General features: G+C 40.0%; 1 protein-coding gene across 1 annotated transcript in view; it reads left to right on the forward strand.

Moving 5' to 3' along the window:
- Positions 1–25,136, forward strand: part of PAQR6 (progestin and adipoQ receptor family member 6) — a 54,996-nt gene that overhangs the window by 6,359 nt on the left and 23,501 nt on the right. Inside the window, exon 2 of the mRNA XM_069728815.1 lies at positions 16,836–16,959. Coding sequence (XP_069584916.1) covers positions 16,909–16,959 — 51 coding nt within the window. The 5' untranslated portion in view covers positions 16,836–16,908. The remainder of the gene's footprint in view (positions 1–16,835; positions 16,960–25,136) is intronic.

Genomic DNA, 25,136 nt, shown 5'->3' on the forward strand with positions numbered 1-25,136 from the left:
TCTGTTTAGTAAGTCTGGCCTCCCTTTGCTGAAACCTGTTTCATTTCTGTGTTTGTGACTTCCATCTTAACTCACAGTCAATATATGTGGGGGGCTGCCTTTTCCTTTGGGGAATTTCTCTGAGGCAAGGTAGGCTTTATTTTCTATCTCTAGGGCTAGTTAGCTCTTAGGCTGTGAAGAGGCGTCTAGGTAGAGTTAGGTACGCTCCACGGCTATTTCTAGTGTGTGTGATAGGATTAGGGGTTGCGGTCAGCAGAGCTCCCACTTCCCAGAGCTTGTCCTTGTTAGTTTAACCATCAGGTTGTTTCGGGTGCTCCTAACCACCAGGTCCATAACAGTACAGCTGGCCCAAAGTGTTAATGCATCTCAATAGAGGGATAAGAGAAGTTCTGAGACCATTTTTTTTTCTCTACAGTGTGTTTTGTCTTTCTTTTCCCCTAAACCTCTGGGTGGTTCAGGACACAGGTGTAGCTATGGACATTCAAGGTCTGTCCTCTTGTGTGGATCATCTCACTGCAAGGGTACAAACATTCAAGATTTTGTGGTTCAGAATCCGATGTTAGAGCCTAGAATTCCGATTCCTGATTTGTTTTCTGGGGATAGATCTAAGTTCCTGAATTTCAAAAATAATTGTAAACTGTTTCTAGCTTTGAAACCCCGCACCTCTGGTGACCCCGTTCAACAAGTAAAAATCATTATTTCTTTGTTGCGTGGAGACCCTCAAGACTGGGCATTTTCCCTTGCTGAAACCTGTTTTATTTCTGTGTTTGTGACTTCCATCTTAACTCACAGTCAATATATGTGGGGGCTGCCTTTTCCTTTGGGGAATTTCTCTGAGGCAAGGTAGGCTTTATTTTCTATCTCTAGGGCTAGTTAGCTCTTAGGCTGTGAAGAGGCGTCTAGGTAGAGTTAGGTACACTCCACGGCTATTTCTAGTGTGTGTGATAGGATTAGGGGTTGCGGTCAGCAGAGCTCCCACTTCCCAGAGCTTGTCCTTTGTTAGTTTAACCATCAGGTCGTTTCGGGTGCTCCTAACCACTAGGTCCATAACAAAAGTGGTGACATCACTACATACAGTTAGGGCCAGAAATATTTGGACAGTGACACAAGTTTTGTTATTTTAGCTGTTTACAAAAGCATGTTCAGAAATACAATTATATATATAATATGGGCTGAAAGTGCACACTCCCAGCTGCAATATGATAGTTTCCACATCCAAATCGGAGAAAGGGTTTAGGAATCATAGCTCTGTAATGCATAGCGTCCTCTTTTTCAAGGGACCAAAAGTAATTGGACAATGGACTCTAAGGGCTGCAATTAACTCTGAAGGCGTCTCCCTCGTTAACCTGTAATCAATGAAGTAGTTAAAAGGTCGGGGTGGATTCCAGGTGTGTGGTTTTGCATTTGGAAGCTGTTGCTGTGAGCAGACAACATGCGGTCAAAGGAACTCTCAATTGAGGTGAAGCAGAACATCCTGAGGCTGAAAAAAAAGAAAAAATCCATCAGAGAGATAGCAGACATGCTTGGAGTAGCAAAATCAACAGTTGGGTACATTCTGAGAAAAAAGGAATTGACTGGTGAGCTTGGGAACTCAAAAAGGCCTGGGCGTCCACGGATGACAACAGTGGTGGATGATCGCCGCATACTTAATTTGGTGAAGAAGAACCCGTTCACAACATCAACTGAAGTCCAGAACACTCTCAGTGAAGTAGGTGTATCTGTCTCTAAGTCAACAGTAAAGAGAAAACTCCATGACAGTAAATACAAAGGGTTCACATCTAGATGCAAACCATTCATCAATACCAAAAATAGACAGGCCAGAGTTAAATTTGCAGAAAAACACCTCAAGAAGCCAGCTCAGTTCTGGAAAAGTATTCTATGGACAGATGAGACAAAGATCAACCTGTACCAGAATGATGGGAAGAAAAAAGTTTGGAGAAGAAAGGGAACGGCACATGATCCCAGGCACACCACATCCTCTGTAAAACATGGTGGAGGCAACGTGATGGCATGGGCATGCATGGCTTTCAATGGCACTGGGTCACTTGTGTTTATTGATGACATAAGAGCAGACAAGAGTAGCCGGATGAATTCTGAAGTGTACCGGGATATACTTTCAGCCCAGATTCAGCCAAATGCTGCAAAGTTGATTGGACGGCGCTTCATAGTACAGATGGACAATGACCCCAAGCATACAGCCAAAGCTACCCAGGAGTTCATGAGTGCCAAAAAGTGGAACATTCTGCAATGGCCAAGTCAATCTCCAGATCTAAACCCAATTGAGCATGCATTTCACTTGCTGAAATCCAGACTTAAGACGGAAAGACCCACAAACAAGCAAGACCTGAAGGCTGCGGCTGTAAAGGCCTGGCAAAGCATTAAGAAGGAGGAAACCCAGCGTTTGGTGATGTCCATGGGTTCCAGACTTAAGGCAGTGATTGCCTCCAAAGGATTTGCAACAAAATATTGAAAATAAAAATATTTTGTTTGGGTTATGTTTATTTGTCCAATTACTTTTGACCTCCTAAAATGTGGAGTGTTTGTAAAGAAATGTGTACAATTCCTACATTTTATATCAGATATTTTTGTTCAACCCTTCAAATTAAACGTTACAATCTGCACTTGAATTCTGTTGTAGAGGTTTCATTTCAAATCCAATGTGGTGGCATGCAGAGCCCAACTCGCGAAAATTGTGTCACTGTCCAAATATTTCTGGCCCTAACTGTATGCATCACTGGTGAGGAGCAGTATTACAGGATTTATATAACATAGGAGCAGTATTACAGTAGTTATAGTCTTGTACATAGGAGCAGTACTATAGTAGTTATTCTTATACATAGGGGGCAGTATTAGGCTATGTTCACACTTTGCGTTGTCCTTCTGCGGGTTCTCCCGCAGCGGATTTGATAAATCTGCAGGGCAAAACAACTGCGGTTCTCCCTGCAGATTTATCGCGGTTTGTTCCGCGTTTTCCGCTGCGGGTTTCCGCCTATACTATTGATGCTGCATATGCAGCAATATGCAGCATCAATAGTAATGTTAAAAATAATACATAGTGGATGCTTTCCTGAAACGGAAAGTACTTGCAAACAGCATAATACAAAGAATAGCAGGTTTACCCAGAATCCTTTGCAGTAGGCGGAGCTATGCAAATCATCTCTTTCCACCCCGGTCTAATCCACAGCGCTTGGAACCGCCAAGCGTGCAATGCTGCGGATTCGTTTCTAAATTTACACAGCCAACCAATTCCTACCAATTGGCTGTGTAAATTTAGAAACGAATCCGCAGCATTGCACGCTTGGCGGTTCCAAGCGCTGTGGATTAGACCGGGGTGGAAAGAGATGATTTGCATAGCTCCGCCTACTGCAAAGGATTCTGGGTAAACCTGCTATTCTTTGTATTATGCTGTTTGCAAGTACTTTCCGTTTCAGGAAAGCATCCACTATGTATTTCCTTTAAGTAGAGGGCTTTTCGGTCTCTTTCATCCCACTACATTTAGCCCAACTTGGGTCTCTCCCTAAGGTGGCTAGCATATATGTTAAAAATAATAAAAATTGGTTATACTCACCCTCTGATGTCCGGATCTCCTGGGCGCTGCACCCGGCGGTCCGGTTCCAAAGATGCTGTGCGAGAAGGACCCTTCGTGACGTCACGGTCATGTGACCGCGACGTCACCGCAGGTCCTGGTCGCACAGCAACTCTGACCGGACGGCCGCGTGCAGCGCTGAAGACTTCAGAGGGTGAGTATAACATGATTTTTTATTTTTTAACCCCAAATATGGTTCCCAGGGCCTGGAGGAGAGTCTCCTCTCCTCCACCCCGGGTAGGAACCGCACATTATCCGCTTACTTCCCGCAACGTGGGCACAGCCCCATGCTGGAAGTAAGCGGTTCAATGTATTCCTATGGGTGCAGAATCGCAGCGATTCTGCACAAAGAAGTGACATGCTGCGGGTTTTAAACCGCTGCATTCCCGCGCGGTTTTTCCCGCAGCATGTGCACAGCGGTTTGCGGTTTCCATAGGGTTTACATGTTACTGTAAACGCTATGGAAACTGCTGCGGACCCGCAGCATCAAAATCGCGTCGGTTCCGCGGTAAAAACCGCAAAGTGTGAATATAGCCTTATAGTAGTTATATTCTTGTACATAAAGGCAGTATTATAGTAGTTATATTCTTGTACATAGGAGCAGTATTATAGTAGTTATATTCTTGTACATAGGGGCAGTACTATAGTAGTTATATTCTTGTACATAGGGGTAGTATTATAGTAGTTATATTCTTGTACATAGGAGCAGTATTATAGTAGTTGTATTCTTTTACATAGGGGACAGTATTATAGTAGTTATATTCTTGTACATAGGAGCAGTATTATAGTAGTTATATTCTTGTACATATGGGCAGTATTATAGTAGTTATATTCTTTTTACATAGGGGGCAGTATTATAGTAGTTATATTCTTGTACATAGGGGCAGTATTATAGTAGTTATATTCTTGTACATAGGAGCAGTATTATAGTAGTTATATTCTTGTACATAGGGGCAGTATTATAGTAGTTATATTCTTGTACATAGGGGCAGTATTATAGTAGTTATATTCTTGTATATAGGGGCAATATTATAGTAGTTATACTTATACACAGGGGACATTATTATAGTAGTTATATCCTTGTACATAGGGGCAGTATTAGAGTAGTTATATTCTTGTACATAGGAGCAGTATTATAGTAGTTGTATTCTTTTACATAGGGGGCAGTATTATAGTAGTTATATTCTTGTACATAGGGGCAGTATTATAGTAGTTATATTCTTGTACATAGGAGCAGTATTATAGTAGTTATATTCTTGTACATAGGGGCAGTATTATAGTAGTTGTATTCTTGTACATAGGGGCAGTATTATAGTAGTTATATTCTTGTACATAGGGGCAGTATTATAATAGTTATATTCTTGTACATAGGAGCAGTATTATAGTAGTTATATTCTTGTACATAGGGGCAATATTATAGTAGTTATACTTATACACAGGGGACATTATTATAGTAGTTATATCCTTGTACATAGGGGCAGTATTAGAGTAGTTATATTCTTGTACATAGGAGCAGTATTATAGTAGTTGTATTCTTTTACATAGGGGGCAGTATTATAGTAGTTATATTCTTGTACATAGGGGCAGTATTATAGTAGTTATATTCTTGTACATAGGAGCAGTATTATAGTAGTTATATTCTTGTACATAGGGGCAGTATTATAGTAGTTGTATTCTTGTACATAGGGGCAGTATTATAGTAGTTATATTCTTGTACATAGGGGCAGTATTATAATAGTTATATTCTTGTACATAGGAGCAGTATTATAGTAGTTATAATCTAGTACATAGGGGCAGTATTATAGTAGTTATATTCTAGTACATAGGAGCAGTATTATAGTGGTTATATTCTTGTACATAGGAGCAGTATTATAGTAGTTATATTCTTGTACATAGGAACAGTATTATAGTAGTTATATTCTTGAACATTGGGGCAGTATTATAGTAGTTATATTCTTGAACATTGGGGCAGTATTATAGTAGTTATATTCTTGTATATAGGAGCAGTATTATAGTAGTTATATTCTTGTACATAGGGGCAATATTATAGTAGTTATATTCTTGTACATAGGGGCAGTATTATAGTAATTATATTCTTGTACATATGGGCAGTATTATAGTAGTTATATTCTTTTACATAGGGGGCAGTATTAGTAGTTATATCCTTGTACATAGGGGCACTATTATAGTAGTTATATTCTTGTACATAGGAGCAGTATTATAGTAGTTATATTCTTGTACATAGGAGCAGTATTATAGTAGTTATATTCTTGTACATAGGGACAGTATTATAGTAGTTATATTCTTGAACATTGGGGCAGTATTATAGTAGTTATATTCTTGATCATTGGGGCAGTATTATAGTAGTTATATTCTAGTATATAGGAGCAGTATTATAGTAGTTATATTCTTGTACATAGGGGCAATATTATAGTAGTTATATTCTTGTACATAGGGGCAGTATTATAGTAATTATATTCTTGTACATATTGGCAGTATTATAGTAGTTATAATCTTGTACATAGGAGCAGTATTATAGTAGTTATATTCTTGAACATTGGGGCAGTATTATAGTAGTTATATTCTTGTACATAGGGGCAATATTATAGTAGTTATATTCTTGTACATAGGGGCAGTATTATATTAGTTATATTCTTGTACATAGGAGCAGTATTATAGTAGTTATATTCTTGTACATAGGGGCAGTATTATAGTAGTTATATTCTAGTACATAGGAGCAGTATTATAGTAGTTATATTCTTGTACATAGGAGCAGTATTATAGTAGTTATATTCTTGTACATAGGGACAGTATTATAGTAGTTAAATTCTTGCACATAGAAGCGGTATTATAGTAGTTATATTATTGTACATTGGAGCAGCATTCTAGTAGTTATATTCTTGTACATAGGAACAGTATTATAGTAGTTATATTCTTTAACATTGGGGCAGTATTATAGTAGTTATATTCTTGAACATTGGGGCAGTATTATAGTAGTTATATTCTTGTATATAGGAGCAGTATTATAGTAGTTATATTCTTGTACATAGGGGCAATATTATAGTAGTTATATTCTTGTACATAGGGGCAGTATTATAGTAATTATATTCTTGTACATATGGGCAGTATTATAGTAGTTATATTCTTTTACATAGGGGGCAGTATTAGTAGTTATATCCTTGTACATAGGGGCACTATTATAGTAGTTATATTCTTGTACATAGGAGCAGTATTATAGTAGTTGTATTCTTTTACATAGGGGCAGTATTATAGTAGTTATATTCTTGTACATAGGAGCAGTATTATTGTAGTTATTCTTATACATAGGGGACAGTATTATAGTAGTTATATCCTTGTACATAGGGGCAGTATTATAGTAGTTATATTCTTGTACATAGGAGCAGTATTATAGTAGTTGTATTCTTTTACATAGGGGGCAGTATTACAGTAGTTATATTCTAGTACAAAGGAGCAGTATTATAGTAGTTATATTCTTGTACATAGGAGCAGTATTATAGTAGTTATAATCTTGTACATAGGAGCAGTATTATAGTAGTTATATTGTAGTACATAGGGGCAGTATTATAGTAGTTATATTCTAGTACATAGGAGCAGTATTATAGTAGTTATATTCTTGTACATAGGAGCAGTATTATAGTAGTTATAATCTTGTGCATAGGAGCAGTATTATAGTAGTTATATTCTAGTACATAGGGGCAGTATTATAGTAGTTATATTCTAGTACATAGGAGCAGTATTATAGTAGTTATATTCTTGTACATAGGAGCAGTATTATAGTAGTTATATTCTTGTACATAGGGACAGTATTATAGTAGTTAAATTCTTGCACATAGAAGCGGTATTATAGTAGTTATATTATTGTACATAGGAGCAGCATTCTAGTAGTTATATTCTTGTACATAGGAACAGTATTATAGTAGTTATATTCTTGAACATTGGGGCAGTATTATAGTAGTTATATTCTTGAACATTGGGGCAGTATTATAGTAGTTATATTCTTGTATATAGGAGCAGTATTATAGTAGTTATATTCTTGTACATAGGGGCAGTATTATAGTAGTTATATTCTTGTACATAGGGGCAGTATTATAGTAATTATATTCTTGTACATATGGGCAGTATTATAGTAGTTATATTCTTTTACATAGGGGGCAGTATTATAGTAGTTATATCCTTGTACATAGAGGCACTATTATAGTAGTTATATTCTTGTACATAGGAGCAGTATTATAGTAGTTGTATTCTTTTACATAGGGGGCAGTATTATAGTAGTTATATTCTTGTACATAGGGGCAGTATTATAGTAGTTATATTCTTGTACATAGAAGCAGTATTATAGTAGTTATATTCTTGTACATAGGGGCAGTATTATAGTAGTTATATTCTTGTACATAGGGGCAGTATTATAGTAGTTATATTCTTTTACATAGGGGACAGTATTATAGTAGTTATATTCTTGTACATAGGGGCAGTATTATAGTAGTTATATTCATGTACATAGGAGCAGTATTATAGTAGTTATATTCTTTTACATAGGGGACAGTATTATAGTAGTTATATTCTTGTACATAGGGGCAGTATTATAGTAGTTATATTCTTTTACATAGGGACAGTATTATAGTAGTTATATTTTTGTACATAGGGGCAGTATTATAGTAGTTATATTCTTGTACATAGGAGCAGTATTATAGTAGTTATATTCTTGTACATAGGGGCAGTATTATAGTAGTTATATTCTTGTACATAGGGGCAGTATTATAGTAGTTATATTCTTGTACATATGAGCAGTTTTATAATGGTTATATTCTTGTACATAGGGGCAGTATTATAGTAGTTATATTCTAGTACATAGGGGCAGTATTATAATAGTTATATTCTAGTACATAGGAGCAGTATTATAGTAGTTATATTCTTGTACATAGGAGCAGTATTATAGTAGTTATAATCTTGTACATAGGAGCAGTATTATAGTAGTTATATTCTAGTACATAGGGGCAGTATTATAGTAGTTATATTCTAGTACATAGGAGCAGTATTATAGTAGTTATATTCTTGTACATAGGAGCAGTATTATAGTAGTTATATTCTTGTACATAGGGACAGTATTATAGTAGTTAAATTCTTGCACATTGAAGCAGTATTATAGTAGTTATATTATTGTACATAGGAGCAGCATTATAGTAGTTATATTCTTGTACATAGGGACAGTATTATAGTAGTTATATTCTTGAACATTGGGGCAGTATTATAGTAGTTATATTATTGAACATTGAGGCAGTATTATAGTAGTTATATTCTTGTATATAGGAGCAGTATTATAGTAGTTATATTCTTGTACATAGGGACAGTATTATAGTAATTAAATTCTTGTATATAGAAGCAGTATTATAGTAGCTATATTATTGTACATAGGAGCAGCATTATAGTAGTTATATTCTTGTACATAGGGAGCAGTATTATGGTAGTTATATTCTTGTACACAGGGGCAGTATTATAGTAGTTATATTCTTGTACATAGGAGCAGTATTATAGTAGTTATATTCTAGTACATAGGAGCAGTATTATAGTAGTTATATTGTACATAGGAGCAGTATTATAGTAGTTATATATAGTAATATTGTACATATGGGAAGTATTATAGTAGTTATATTCTTTCACATAGAGGCAGTATTTTAGTAGTTATATTCTTGTACATTGGGGCAGTATTATAGTAGTTATATTCTTATTTATAGGAGCAGTACTATAGTAGTTATATTTTTGTACATAGGGGCAATATAACCGTAGTTATATTCTTTTATATATGGCCAGTATTATAGTGGTTATATTCTTGTACATAGTGGCAGTATTATAGTTGTGTTATTCTTGTACATGGGGCAGTATTATATTAGTTATATTCTTGTACATAGAGGTAGTATTATAGTAGTTATATTCTTGTACATCTGGTCAGTATTATAGAAGTTCTATTGTTGTACATATAGAGCAGTTTTATAGTAGTTATATTCTTGTACATACGGGCAGTATTATAGTAGTTATTTTCTTGTCCATTGGGGCAGTATTATAGTAGTTATATTCTTATTTATACAAGGAGTATTATAGTAGTTATATTGTACATAGAGGAAGTATTATAGTAGTTATATTCTTGTACATAGAGGCAATATTATAGTAGTTATATTCTTGTACATTGGGGCAGTATTATAGTAGTTATATTCTTGTACATAGGGGCAGTATTATAGTAGTTATATTCTTGTACATAGGAGCAGTATTATAGTAGTTACATTCTTGTACATAGGGGCAGTATTTTAGTAGTTATAATCTTGTACATGGGGCAGTATTATAGTAGTTATATTCTTGTACATAGAGGCTGTATTATAGTAGTTATGTTTTTGTACATAGGTAGCAGTATTATAGTCATTATATTCTTGTACATAGAGGCAGTATTTTAGTAGGTATATTCTTGTACATGGGGGCAGTATTATAGTAGTTATATTCTTGTACATAGAGGCTGTATTATAGTAGTTATATTCTTGTACATAGGGGGCAGTATTATAGTAGTTATATTCTTGTACATAGGGGCAGTATTATAGCAGTTATATTCTTATTTATAGGTGCAGTATTATAGTAGTTATATTCTTATACATAGGAGCAGTATTATAGTAGTTAGGCCATGTGCAGACGTTGCGGATTCCGTTGCGGAATGTTCCACAGCGGATTTGATTAAATCCGCAGTGCAAAAAGTACTGCGGATTTATCGTGTTTTTTTGTGCGGTTTCCACTGCGGTTTTAGACACCTGCGGATTTTTAACATGGAGCAGGTGCCAAACCGCTGCGGATTCCGCACAAAGAATTGACATGCTGCGGAAAATAAACTGCCGCGTTTCCGCACGTTTTTTTCCGCAGCATGTGCACAGCGGTTTTTGTTTTCCATAGGTTAACATTGTACTGTACACCACATGGAAAACTGTTGCGGATCCGCAGCGTCAAATCCGCTGCGGATCCGCAGCAAAAACTGCAACGTGTGCACATACCCTTATATTTTATATAGTTATATTGTACATAGGGGAAGTATTATAGTAGTTATATTCTTGTACATTGAGGCAGTACTATAGAAGTTATATTCTTGTACATTGGGTCAATATTATAGTAGTTATATTCTTGTACATAGGGGCAGTATTATAGTAGTTATATTCTTGTACATAGGGGCAGTATTATAGTAGTTATATTTTTGTACATAGAGGCAGTATTATAGTAATTATATTCTTGTACATTGGGGCAGTATTATAGTAGTTCTATTCTTGTACATAGAGGCTGTATTATAGTAGTTTTTTTGTACATATAGAGCAGTTTTAAAGTAGTTAAAGGTTGGGGACACACAGGGTTAATAGCGGCGGTAACGGAGTGTGCTACCCGCGGCATAACGCGTTCTGTTACCGCCGGCATTAACCCTGTGTTAGCGGTGACCGGAGGGGAGTATGGAGCTGGCGCAGGGGACAGTGACTGTGGGAAGCATGGAGCGGAGCTCCCGAGACACTGTGAGGAGTATGGAGCGGAGCGCCGGGGACACTGCGGGGAGTATATAGCGGAGCGCCGGGGACACTGCGGGGAGTATATAGCGGAGCGCCGGGGACACTGCGGGGAGCATGTAGCGGGCGCCGTCCACTGACTGCGGGGAGTAAGGAGCGGCCATTTTCTTCCGGACTGTGCCCGTCGCTGATTGGTCATGGCTGTTTTGCGGCGACCAATCAGCGACTTGGATTTCCATGATAGACAGAGGCCACGACCAATGAATATCCGTGACAGACAGAAGGACAGACGGAAGTACCCCTTAGAGAATTATGTATATAGAAATTCTTGTACATAAGGTGCAGTATTATAGTAGTTATATTCTTATACATAGGAGCAGTATTATAGTAGTTATATTCTTGTACATAGGGGGGCAGTATTATAGTAGTTATATTCTTTTACATAGGAGCAGTATTATAGTAGTTATATATGCTTGAACATAGGGGCAGTATTTTAGTAGTTATATCCTTGTACATAGGGGCAGTATTATAGTAGTTATATTCTTGTACATAGGAGCAGCATTATAGTAGTTATATTCTTGTACATAGGAGCAGTATTATAGTAGTTATATTCTTGTACATAGGGGCAGTATTATAGTAGTTATATTCTTGTACATAGGGGCAGTATTATAGTAGTTATATTCTTGTACATAAGAGCAGCATTATAGTAGTTATATTCTTGTACATAGGGGCAGTATTATAGTAGTTATATACAGGGTGAGCCATTTATATGGATACACCTAAATACAATGGGAATGGTTGGTGATATCAACTTCCTGTTTGTGGCACATTAGTATATGGGAGGGGGAAACTTTTCAAAATGGGTGGTAACCATGGCAGCTATTTTGAAGTCGGCCATATTTGATCCAACTTTATTTTCCAATGAGAAGTGGGTCATGTGACACATCAAACGTATTGAGAATTTCACAAGAAAAACAATGGTGTGCTTAGTTTGTTTTAATGCAACTTTATTCTTTAATGCGTTATTTACATGTTTATGACCACTTATGTGTTCAAAGCGCTGCCCATTGTGTTGGATTGTCAATGCAACCCTCTTCTCCTACTCTTGACACACTGATAGCAACACCACATAATGACACCCATAATGCTCTGAAGATGGCACGTTCCCTGAGTTTTTCCAGCAATATGCTGCACCATCACATTATGGGTGTGAGGTCCGAGCATTCCTACATGAACAGTTTCCTGGAAAGTGGATTGGTCGTCATGTGCCAGTTGAATGGCCACCAAGGTCTCCCGATCTGACCCCCTTGGACTTTTATATTTGGGGTCATCTGAAGGCAATTGTCTATGCTGTAAAGATACGAGATATGCAGCATCTGAAACAACGGATACTGGAAGCCTGTTCTAGCATTTCTTCTGCGGTGTTGCTATCAGTGTGTCAAGAGTGGGAGAAGAGGGTTGCATTGACAATCCAACACAATAGGCAGCACTTTGAACACATTTTATAAGTGGTCATAAACTTGTAAGTAACTCATGAAAGAATAAAGTTATGAAAAAATCAAGCACACCATTGTTTTTCTTGTGAAATTCTCAATAGGTTTGATGTGTCACATGACACTCTTCCAATTGGAAAAAATACTTTGATCCAAAATGGCCACCATGGTCACCACCCATCTTGAAAAGTTTCCCCCCTCCTATATACTAATGTGCCACAAACAGGAAGTTGATATCACCAACCATTCCCGATTTATTTAGGTGTATCCATATACAGTGGGGCAAAAAAGTATTTAGTCAGTCAGCAATAGTGCATGTTCCACCACTTAAAAAGATGAGAGGTGTCTGTAATTTACATCATAGGTAGACCTCAACTATGGGAGACAAACTGAGAAAAAAAATCCAGAAAATCACATTGACTGTTTTTTTATCATTTTATTTGCATATTATGGTGGAAAATAAGTATTTGGTCAGAAACAAAATTTCATCTCAATACTTTGTAATATATCCTTTGTTGGCAATTACAGAGGTCAAACGTTTTCTGTAAGTCTTCACAAGGTTGCCACACACTGTTGTTGATATGTTGGCCCATTCCTCCATGCAGATCTCCTCTAGAGCAGTGATGTTTTTGGCTTTTCGCTTGGCAACACAGACTTTCAACTCCCTCCAAAGGTTTTCTATAGGGTTGAGATCTGGAGACTGGCTAGGCCACTCCAGGACATTGAAATGCTTCTTACGAAGCCACTCCTTCGTTGCCCTGGCGGTGTGCTTTGGATCATTGTCATGTTGAAAGACCCAGCCACGTTTCATCTTCAATGCCCTTGCTGATGGAAGGAGGTTTGCACTCAAAATCTCACGATACATGGCCCCATTCATTCTTTCATGTACCCGGATCAGTCGTCCTGGCCCCTTTGCTGAGAAACAGCCCCAAAGCATGATGTTTCCACCACCATGCTTTACAGTAGGTATCGTGTTTGATGGATGCAACTCAGTATTCTTTTTCCTCCAAGCACGACAAGTTGTGTTTCTACCAAACAGTTACAGTTTGGTTTCATCAGACCATAGCACATTCTCCCAAAACTCCTCTGGATCATCCAAATGCTCTCTAGCAAACTTCAGACAGGCCCGGACATATACTGGCTTAAGCAGTGGGACACGTCTGGCACTGCAGGATCTGAGTCCATGGTGGCATAGTGTGTTACTTATGGTAGGCCTTGTTACATTGGTCCCAGCTCTCTGCAGTTCATTCACTAGGTCCCCCCGCGTGGTTTTGGGATTTTTGCTCACCATTCTTGTGATCATTCTGACCCCACGGGGTGGGATTTTGCGTGGAGCCCCAGATCGAGGGAGATTATCAGTGGTCTTGTATGTCTTCCATTTTCTAATTATTGCTCCCACTGTTGATTTCTTCACTCCAAGCTGGTTGGCTATTGCAGATTCAATCTTCCCAGCCTGGTGCAGGGCTACAATTTTGTTTCTGGTGTCCTTTGACAGCTCTTTGGTCTTCACCATAGTGGAGTTTGGAGTCAGACTGTTTGAGGGTGTGCACAGGTGTCTTTTTATACTGATAACAAGTTTAAACAGGTGCCATTACTACAGGTAATGAGTGGAGGAAAGAGGAGACTCTTAAAGAAGAAGTTACAGGTCTGTGAGAGCCAGAAATCTTGATTGTTTGTTTCTGACCAAATACTTATTTTCCACCATAATATGCAAATAAAATGATAAAAAAACAGACAATGTGATTTTCTGGATTTTTTTTTCTCAGTTTGTCTCCCATAGTTGAGGTCTACCTATGATGTAAATTACAGACGCCTCTCATCTTTTTAAGTGGTGGACCTTGCACTATTGCTGACTGACTAAATACTTTTTTGCCCCACTGTATATGGCCCACCCTGTGCTTGTACATAGAGGTAGTATTGTACAGTTGTGGCCAAAAGTATTGACACCCCTGCAATTCTGTCAGATAATACTCAGTTTCTTCCTGAAAATTATTGCAAACACAAATTCTTTGGTATTATTATTTACTTTTGTCTTAAATGAAAAAACACAAAAAGAATTGTCCTAAAGCCAAATTGGATATAATTCCACACCGAACATAAAAAAGGGGGTGGACAAAAGTATTGGCACTGTTCGAAAAATCATGTGATGCTTCTCTAATTTGTGTAATGAACAGCACCTGTAACTTACCTGTGGCACCTAACAGGTGTTGGCAATAACTAAATCACACTTGCAGCCAGTTGACATGGATTAAAGTTGACTCAACCTCTGTCCTGTGTCCTTGTGTGTACCACATTGAGCATGGAGAAAAGAAAGAAGACCAAAGAACTGTCTGAGGACTTGAGAAACCAAATTGTGAGGAAGCATGAGCAATCTCAAGGCTACAAGTCCATCTCCAAAGACCTGAATGTTCCTGTGTCTACCGTGCGCAGTGTCATCAAAAAGTTTAAAGCCCATGGCACTGTGGCTAACCTCCCTAGATGTGGACGGAAAAGAAAAATTGACAAGAGATTTCAACGCAAGATTGTGCGGATGTTGGATAAAGAACCTCGACTAACATCCAAACAAGTTCAAGCTGCCCTGCAGTCCGAGGGTAAAACAGTGTCAACCCGTACTATCCGTCGGCGTCTGAATGAAAAGGCACTGTATGGTAGGAGACCCAGGAAGAACCCACTTCTTACCCCGAGACATAAAAAAGCCAGGCTGGAGTTTGCCAAAACTTACCCGAAAAAGCCTAAAATGTTTTGGAAAAATGTTCTCTGGTCAGATGAGACAAAAGTAGAGCTTTTTGTGCAAAGGCATCAACATAGAGTTTACAGGAGAAAAAAAAAAGGCATTCAAAGAAAAGAACACGGTCCCTACAGTCAAACATGGCGGAGGTTCCCCGATGTTTTGGGGTTGCTTTGCAGCCTCTGGTACTGGACTGCTTGACTGTGTGCATGGCATTATGAAGTCTGAAGACTACCAACAAATTTTGCAGCATAATGTAGGGCCCAGTGTGAGAAAGCTGGGTCTCCCTCAGAGGTCATGGGTCTTCCAGCAGGACAATGATCCAAAATACACTTCAAAAAGCACTAGAAAATGGTTTGAGAGAAAGCACTGGAGACTTCTAAGGTGGCCAGCAATGAGTTCAGACCTGAATCCCATAGAACACCTGTGGAGAGATCTAACAATGGCAGTTTGGAGAAGGCACCCTTCACATATCAGGGACCTGGAGCAGTTTGCCAAAGAAGAATGGTCTAAAATTCCAGCAGAGCATTGTAAGAAACTCATTGATGGTTACCGGAAGCGGTTGGTCGCAGTTATTTTGGCTAAAGGTTGTGCAACCAAGTATTAGGCTGAGGGTGCCAATACTTTGTCTGGCCCATTTTTGGAGTTTTGTGTGAAATGATCAATGTTTTGCTTCATTCTCTGTTGTGTTTTTTCATTTAAGACAAATTAAATGAAGATAATAATACCAAAGAATTTGTGATTGCAATCATTTTCAGGAAGAAAATGAGTATTATCTTACAAAATTGCAGGGGTGTCAATACTTTTGGCCACAACTGTATTCCCTATTGCATTTATCACATTAGTTTTCACATACATTACAGATGATTGGTGTGCTTTGTATTCATCCTAAGCTTTCAGGTGCATGATTACAATTCTGGCTCTGCAGTGAACTCTGACATATAGCAGTTGGATACAGGTAAGAGATGAGGATGACACTCTAGAGCAGGGGTGGGGAATCTTTTTTCTGCCAAGGGCCATTTGGATATTTATACCATCCTTTGGGGGCCGTACAAACTCCGCCCACAAAGTCCATCCTGACTGTCACTGGTGTCAGGATGTAATCTTTCATTGCATGCCCTTCAGTGTTCAGTAGTGAACACTGCGTGTGTGGGCTAACAGAGCAAGAAGAAATTAATGAGCTGGTTGTAATCAAAATACACCTCCATGCCCATGAATGTGGTCCCTGAGAATCTGCTCGGGGGCCTGATAAAAGGTCAGCGAGGGCCGTAAATGGCCCTGGGGCCTGAGGTTCCCCACCCCTGCCCTAAAGCTTGGTTATTTGGCTGTGTTTGGAGTAGACGCTCCCTGCTGCTGTTTTCTGGGATCAGAGGCCTCAGAACATCTGGCTTTTCCATGTGTCCGATGAGGGAGGCTCTGGGCTGGTGTTTGTGTCGCTGCCATGTTGGCGGCCCCCTCACTTCCTCGTCTGTGGATCTATCTTGCAGAGCGGATGTGCGGTCGGGGCTGCTGTATCACAGGTTGCAGAATCAGCTCAGTCCCTGAGCTTCAGAGAGCAAGATGCTGACCATCAAACTGCCGCAGCTGCTCCGCGTTCACCAGATGCCGCGGGTGAGTGTGATCAGGGCACTTCCCCATGTACTCGGCTTACATCAGGACTTACTCCAGTCACCCCCAGAGCTGCAGTATGTCTACTACTCCAGTCACATCCAAAGCTGAATTATACTCCAGTCACATCTGGAGATGAATTATATCTCATAATCCAGTCACATCCACACCTGCATCATATCTAATACTCCTGTCACATCCAGAGCTGCAGTATAGCTAATACTCCAGTCACATCCAGAGCTGCACTATATCTAATAGTAAATTCACATCCAGAGCTGCACTATAAGGCGCGGATCACACTGCTGTAGAATATGGGCGAGTGCTATGTGAGAAAACATCGCATAGCACTCGGACTAGTGTTAATATATGGGGCAGATCACATCACCGTTTATATTCTCTGGCGTATTCAACGTGCGTATAAAATCACAGCATGCTACGATTGTCACCGACCCTTGGCCGAGACTCGCCAATGCATATCTATGAGTGCGAGAAAAAAAATCGCATGCGAGTGCTGTCTGATCTTTGCGCACAGGTGTCCTTTGAAAAGCACGTAATTCATGTGCTGCTTACAGTAATATCACACTGACAGTTTTGAATAAAATAGATACAATTGTGCTCAAAACTTTACATACACCGGCAGAATTTTTGCTTTCTTGGCCTTTTTTCAGAGAATATGAATGATAGCACCACAACTTTTTCTCCACTCATGGTTAGTGGTTGGGTGAAGCCATTTATTGTCAAACTATTGTGTTTTCTCTTTTTAAATCATAATGCCAACCCAAAACATCCAAATGACCCTGATCTAAAGTTTACATACCCTGGTGATTTTGGCCTGATAACATGCACAGAGGTTTACACAAATGGGTTTGATTGGCTACTAAAGGTAACATCCTCACCGGTGACCTGTTTGCTTGTAATCAGTGTGTGCATAAAAGCTGAGTAAGTTTCTGGGATCCAGACAGACTCTTGCATCTTTCATCCAGCCACTGACGTTTCTGGATTGTGAGTCATGGGGAAAGCAAAACAATTGTCAACGAATCTACGGGAAAAGGTAGCTGAACTGTATAAAACAGAAAAGGGATACAAAAAGATATCCAAGGAATTGATAATGCCAGTCAGCAGCGTTCAAACTGTGATTAACAAATGGAAAATTAGGGGCTCTGTAAAAACAAAACCACAGTCAGGTAGACCAACAAAAATATTGTCCACAACTGCCAGGAAAATTGTTCGGGATGCAAAGAAAAACCCACAAATAACATCAGCTAAAATAGTGGAAAACTAGTGGTGTGGCTGTTTCAAGATACACAATAAGGAGGCACTTGAAGACAAATGGGCTGCATGGTCAAGTCGCCAGAAGAAAGTCATCACTGCATAAATGCCACAAAGTATCTCAGCTACAATGAGCAAAACAGCATAGAGACAAGCCTCAAAACTTCAGGAACAAGGTAATTTGGAGTGATGAGACCAAAATTGAACTTTTTCTCCACAACCACAAGGGTATGTGCACACGTTGCGGATTCTCTGCGGATCCGCAGCGTTTCTTGCGGTGCAGAAACGCTGCAGATCCGCAATTGATTTACAGTACAATGTAAATCAATGAGAGAAAAAAAAGCTGTGCACACGTTGCAGAAAATCCGGTGCGGAAACGCTGCGGATTAAAAGAAGTAGCATGTCACTTCTTTTTTGCAGATCTGCAACGTTTTTGTACCCATTCCATTATAGAAATCCGCAGGGGTAAAAAACACAGTAAATACGCAAAAACGCACAAAAAAATGCAGCGGATCCGCACAAAAAACGCGACAAATCCGCAGCTGCGTTTTCTGCCAGGAGAGGCAGAATCCGCACCAGAAATTCCTAAGGTTAATCCGCAACGTGTGCACATAGCCTAAACGTTACATTTGGAGAGAGGTCAACAAGGTCTATCATGAAAGGAACACCATTCCTACTGTAAAGCACAGAGGTGGATTACTGATGTTTTGGGATGTGTGAGCTACAAAGGCACAGTAAATTTTGTCAAAGTTGAAGGAAAGATAAATGCAGTACGTTTCAGCAAATACTGGAGGCAATTTTGCACTCATCAGCCCGGAAGCTACGCATGGGTCGTACTTGGACGTTACAACATGACAACGATCCAAAACACAAGGCCAAGTGGACCTGACATTGGCTGCAGCAGAAAAAAGTGAAGGTTCTGGAGAGGCCATCTCAGTCTCCTGACCTCAATATCATTGAGCCACTCTGGGGAGATCTCAAGTGCGCAGTTCATGCTAGACAGCCCAGGAATTTACAGGAACTGGTTGCTTTTTGCCAAGAAAAGTGGGCAGCTTTACTGATAAAATAAAGAGCTTCATCCACAACTACCTCAAAAGACTTCAAGCTGCCATTGATGATAGAGGAGGCAATACATGGTATTAAGAAATGGGGTATGTGAACTTTTTTATCAGGGTCATTTGGATGTTTAGGGTTGTCATTATGATTTAAAAAGAGAAAACACAGTAGTTTGACAATAAATGGCTTCACCTAACCACTATCCATGAGTGGAAAAAAAAAAAGTTTTAGCGTTATTATTCATATTCTCTGAAAAAAGGCAGAGAAAGCAAAAATTCTGCCGGGGTATGTAAACTTTTGAGTACAATTGTATATACACATAGTATACATAGATATATAGATGGAAAAGCCGGTAATTCATGTGCCGTGTTTTGTAAAGTCACTGCAGGAGCCAACAGGATAGAAGAGATGGATTACATACAGTAAATACACATAGAATAGGTAGATATATAGATGTCAGTGACAAATACAGTTAGTACAGTGTGTGTGTGCATCTTACTGTACACGTATTTAATTAATAAAAGATTATTTTTCAGAAAAAAATGGCATAGGCTCCCGCGTAATTTTCTTAGCCAGCAGAGGGAAAGCTATCTATCTATTATCTTTCTATCTACAGTGGGGAAAAAAGTATTTAGTCAGCCACCAATTGTGCAAGTTCTCCCACTTAAAAAGATGAGAGGCCTGTAGTTGACATCAGGTAGACCACAACTATGAGAGTCAAAGTGAGAAAACAAATCCAGAAAATCACCTTGACTAATTTGGCAAGATTTATTTTGAAAATTATGATGGAAAATAAGTATTTGGTCACCTAAAAACACAGAAGATTTCTGGCTCTCACAGACCTGTAACTTCTTCTTTAAGAGGCTCCTCTGTCCTCCACTCATTACCTGTAGTAATGGCATCTGTTTGAACTTGTTATCAGTATAAAAGACACCTATCCAAAACCTCAAACAGTCACACTCCAAACTCCACTATGGTGAAGACCAAAGAGCTGTCGAAGGACAACAGAAACAAAATTGTAGCCCTGCACCAGGCTGGGAAGACTGAATCTGCAATATGCAAGCAGCTTGGTGTGATGAAATTAACTGTGTGAGCAATAATAAGAATATGGAAGACATACAAGACCACCGGTAATCTCCCTCGATCTGGGGCTCCATGCAAGATTTCACCCCATGGGGTCAAAATTATCACAAAAACGGTGAGCAAAATCCCAGAACCACATGGGGAAAATAGTGAATGACATGCATATAGCTGTGACCACCGTAACAAAGGCTACCATCAGTAACACACTATGCTGCCAGGGACTCAGATCCTGCAGTGCCTGACCTGTCCCCCTGCTTAAGCCACTACATTTCCGGGCCCGTCTGAAGTTCACTAGAGAGCATTTGGATTATCCAGAAGAGTATTGGGAGAATGTCGTATGGCGTGATGAAACCAAAGTAGAACTGTTTGGTAGAAACAAAACTTGTCGTGTTTGGAGGAGACAGAATGGTGAGTTGCATCCAAAGAACACCATACCTACTGTGAAGCATGGGGGTGGCAACATCATGCTTTGGGGCTGTTTCTCTGCAAAGGAAACAGGACAACTGATCCATGTACATAAAAGAATGAATGGGGCCATGTATCGTGAGATTTTGAGTGCAAACCTCCTTCCATCAGCAAGGGCATTGAAGATGAAACGTGGATGGGTCTTTCAGCATGATAATGATCCCAAGCACACCGCCAGGGCAACGAAGGAGTGGCTTTGTAAGAAGCATATGAAGGTCCTGGAGTGGCCTAACCAGTCTCCAGATCTCAACCCTATAGAAAACCTTTGGAGGGAGTTGAAAGTCCATTTTGCCCAGTGACAGGCCCAAAACATCACTGCTCTAGAGGAGATCTGCATAGAGGAATGGGCCAACATACCACCACAAGTGTGTGCCAACCTTGTGAAGACTTACAGAAAATGTTTGACCTCTGTCATTGCCAACAAAGGATATATAACAAAATATTGAGACAAACTTTTGTTATTGACCAAATACTTATTTTCCACCATAATTTGCTAAATAAATCTTGTCAAATCAGACAAGGTGATTTTCTGGATTTGTTTTCTCATTTTGACTCTCATAGTTGTGGTCTACCTATGATGTCAATTACAGGCCTCTCTCGTCTTTTTAAGTGGGAGAACTTGCACAATCCGAGGCTGACTAAATACTTTTTTATCCACTGTATTACCTTTCTATTATCTACAGTGGGTACGGAAAGTATTCAGACCCCTTTAAATTTTTCACTCTTTGTTTCATTGCAGCCATTTGTTAAATTCAAAAAATTTCTTTTTTTCTCATTAATGTACACTCTGCACCCCATCTTGACTGAAAAGAAACAAATGTAGTAATTTTTGAAAATGTATTGAAAAAGAAAAACTGGAATATCACATGGTCATAAGTATTGAGACCTTTTGCTCAGTATTGAGTAGAAGCACCTTTTGAGCTAGTACAGCCATGAGTCTTCTTGGGAATGATGCAACAAGTTTTTCACACCTGGATTTGGGGATCCTCTGCCATTCTTCCTTGCAGATGTTCTCCAGTTCTGTCCGGTTGGATGGTGATCGTTGGTGGACAGCCATTTTCAGGTCTCTCCAGAGATGCTCAATTGGGTTTAGGTCAGGGCTCTGACTGGGCCAGTCAAGAATGGTCACAGAGTTGTTCTGATGCCACTCTTTTGTTCTTTTAGCTGTGTGCTTAGGGTCATTGTCTTGTTGGAAGGTGAACCTTCGGCCAAGTCTGAGGTCCAGAGCACTCTGGAAGAGGTTTTCATCCAGGATATCTCTGTACTTGTCCGCATTCATGTTTCCTTCAATGACAACCAGTCGTCCTGTCCCTGCAGCTGAAAACACCCCCATAGCATAATGCTGCCACCACCATGTTTCACTGTTGGGATTGTATTGGGCAGGTGATGAGCAGTGCCTGGTTTTCTCCACACACACCGCTTAGCATTATCGCCAAAGAGGTCTATCTTCGTCTCATCAGACCAGAGAATCTTATTTCTCTTAGTCTGGGAGTCCTTTATGTGTTTTTTTAGCAAACTCTATGCGGGCTTTCATATGTCTTGCACTGAGGAGAGGCTTCTGTCGGGCCACTCTGCCATAAAGTCCCGACTGATGGGAGGCTGCAGTGATAGTTGACTTTGTGGAACTTTCCCCCATCTCCCTACTGCATCTCTGGAGCTCAGTCACAGTGATCTTGGGGTTCTTTTTTACCTCTCTCACCAAGGCTCTTCTCCCACGATTGCTCAGTTTGGCTGGATGGCCAGGTCTAGGAAGACTTCTGGTGGTCCCAAACTTCTTCCATTTAAGGATTATGGAGGCCACTGTGCTCTTAGGAACCTTGAGTACTGCAGAATTTCTGTTGTAACCTTGGCCAGATCTGTGCCTTGCCACAATTCTGTCTCTGAGCTCCTTCGCCAGTTCCTTTGACCTCATTATTCTCATTTGGTCTGACATGCACTGTGAGCTGTGAGGTCTTATATAGACAGGTGTGTGCCTTTCAAATCAAGTCCCATCAGTTTAGTTTAACACAGCTGGCCTCCAATGAAGAAGTTGAACTATCTCAAGGAGGATAACAAGGAAATGGACACCATGTGACATATGTGTGTCTGAGCAAAGGGTCTGAATACTTATGACTAGGGTTGAGCGAAACGGATCGGTCTTTTTCATAAGTCGCCGACTTTTGGCAAAGTCGAGTTTCATGAAATCTGACCCGATCCCTGTGTAAGGTCGGCCACGCGGTCGGCGACCTTTGCGCCAAAGTCGCGTTTAATATGACGCGTTCAGCGCCATTTCTTAGCCAATGAAGGTGGACGCAGAGTGTGGGCAGCGTGATGACATAGTTCTCGGTCCCCACCATCTTAGACAAGGGCATGGCAGTGATTGGCTTGCTTTCTGCGGCGTCACAGGGGCTATAAAGGGGCGTGCACGCCGACCGCCATCTTACTGCTGCTGATCTGAGCATAGGGAGAGGTTGCTGCCGTTTCGTCAGAAGCAGGGATAGCGTTAGGCAGGGAATATAAACCCCCAAACCGCTTGTGCTGTAGCGATTTCCACTGTCCAACACCACCTTTTCTTTGCAGGGACAGTGGAGTTTTTTTATTTTGGTGCATCAGCTCTGTAGCTTAGGCTGCCTTATAAGGCTCCCTGATAGCTGCATTGCTGTTTGTACCCCGCTGTGCAAACCAACTGCTTTTTTCAAAGCACAAATCCTGTTGTTCCTTCCTTTCTGCACAGCTATCTTGTTTGTCCACACTTTTGTGTGCAGCAGTCCTTTTTATTGCTGCTTGCCATATTTTTCAGTAATTGCAGTACAGTCCATATATATATATATATATATATATATATATATATATATATATAATCTTCAAGCCACTTTCTGCCCCTGAAACTGTGTAGTGTGTAACAGTGGGCCTGTATTTTTTCTGCACTGTCCCACACCTAAAAAGGGAGATTTATATTGCCAATCAGTGCATATGTGCCAGTCCACTCTGTTGTATCTGTCAGTCATTTTCTGCCACAGAAATAATACTGTAAAACAGTGGGCCAGATTTATTCACTAGTCTTCCATATAAAAACAAAAAGGGGAGATTAATATTGGCAAATCTGTGCATCTGTGCCAGTCTAGTCTGTGGTATCGGTCTGTCATTTTGTGCCACTGAAACAATACTGTAAAACAGTGGGCCGGATTTATTCACTAGTCTCCCATCACACAAAAAAAAGAAGGGGAGATTAATATTGGCAAATCTGTGCATCTGTGCCAGTCCAGTCTGTGGTATCGGTCTGTCATTTTGTGCCATTGAAACACTACTGTAAAACAATGGGCCAGATTTATTCACTAGTCTCCCATCACAAAAAAAGAAGGGGAGATTAATATTGGCAAATCTGTGCATCTGTGCCAGTCCAGTCTGTGGTATCGGTCTGTCATTTGTGCCACTGAAACAATACTGTAAAACAGTGGGCCAGATTTATTCACTAGTCTTCCATATAAAAAAAAAGGGGGAGATTTTTATTTCCAGTGTGTGCATCTGCGTCAGTCCTGTTAGTGGCATATCTGTCAGCCACTGTCTGCCACTGAAACTGTGTACTGTAATACCGTGGGTCTGATTTTCCCTGCAGTCTCACACACCTATAAAGGGAGATTTAAATTCACAACAAGTTTGCGTCCACCTTGTAACAGGTTTTACAATACCAAATACCGTTTGTAAGTTTGGTTACATATTTCCAAGAATGAGGAAGTCTGGTGGAAGAGGTTGTGGCCGTGGGCTGTCATTGCCAGCTGGTAATGATGGTAGTGGTGGTGGAGCATCAGGTGGTCGTGGGAAAAGCAATATAGCACCTAAGTCTCGAGTTGTTCAGCCACCGTCATCGTCTGGCTACACAAGACCTCGAACGCTCCCTTTTCTGGGAGTAGGAAAACCGCTTTTAAAGCCGGAGCAGCAAGAACAAGTTTTGGCTTTCCTTGCTGACTCTGCCTCTAGCTCTTTTGCCTCCTCTACGGAAAGTGCAAAATGTAAAAGCAGCGCGTCATCAGTGGATGTTCCCGGTCAGGGACAAGTCGCTTCCTTGCGTTCTTCACCCAGAACAACAGAGAAGGATGCGTCAGGCGACACAATGGGTTACTCCATGGAGCTCTTTACACATACCGTTCCTGGGTTAGAAAGGGAAATTGTTAACAGGCCATGCCCATTACAAGATGAATCGGACATGGAGTGCAAAGATGCACAGCCAGATTATTATGCTGTTCCTTTGACTCAGATCACAACATTGCCCTCGCAGTGTACTGATCCAGAATCTGACCCAGATGAGACTATGGAGCCCCGTCACGAAC

The sequence above is a fragment of the Ranitomeya imitator genome, chromosome 1 (assembly GCF_032444005.1).
Source record: "Ranitomeya imitator isolate aRanImi1 chromosome 1, aRanImi1.pri, whole genome shotgun sequence".
Lineage (NCBI taxonomy): Eukaryota > Metazoa > Chordata > Amphibia > Anura > Dendrobatidae > Ranitomeya > Ranitomeya imitator.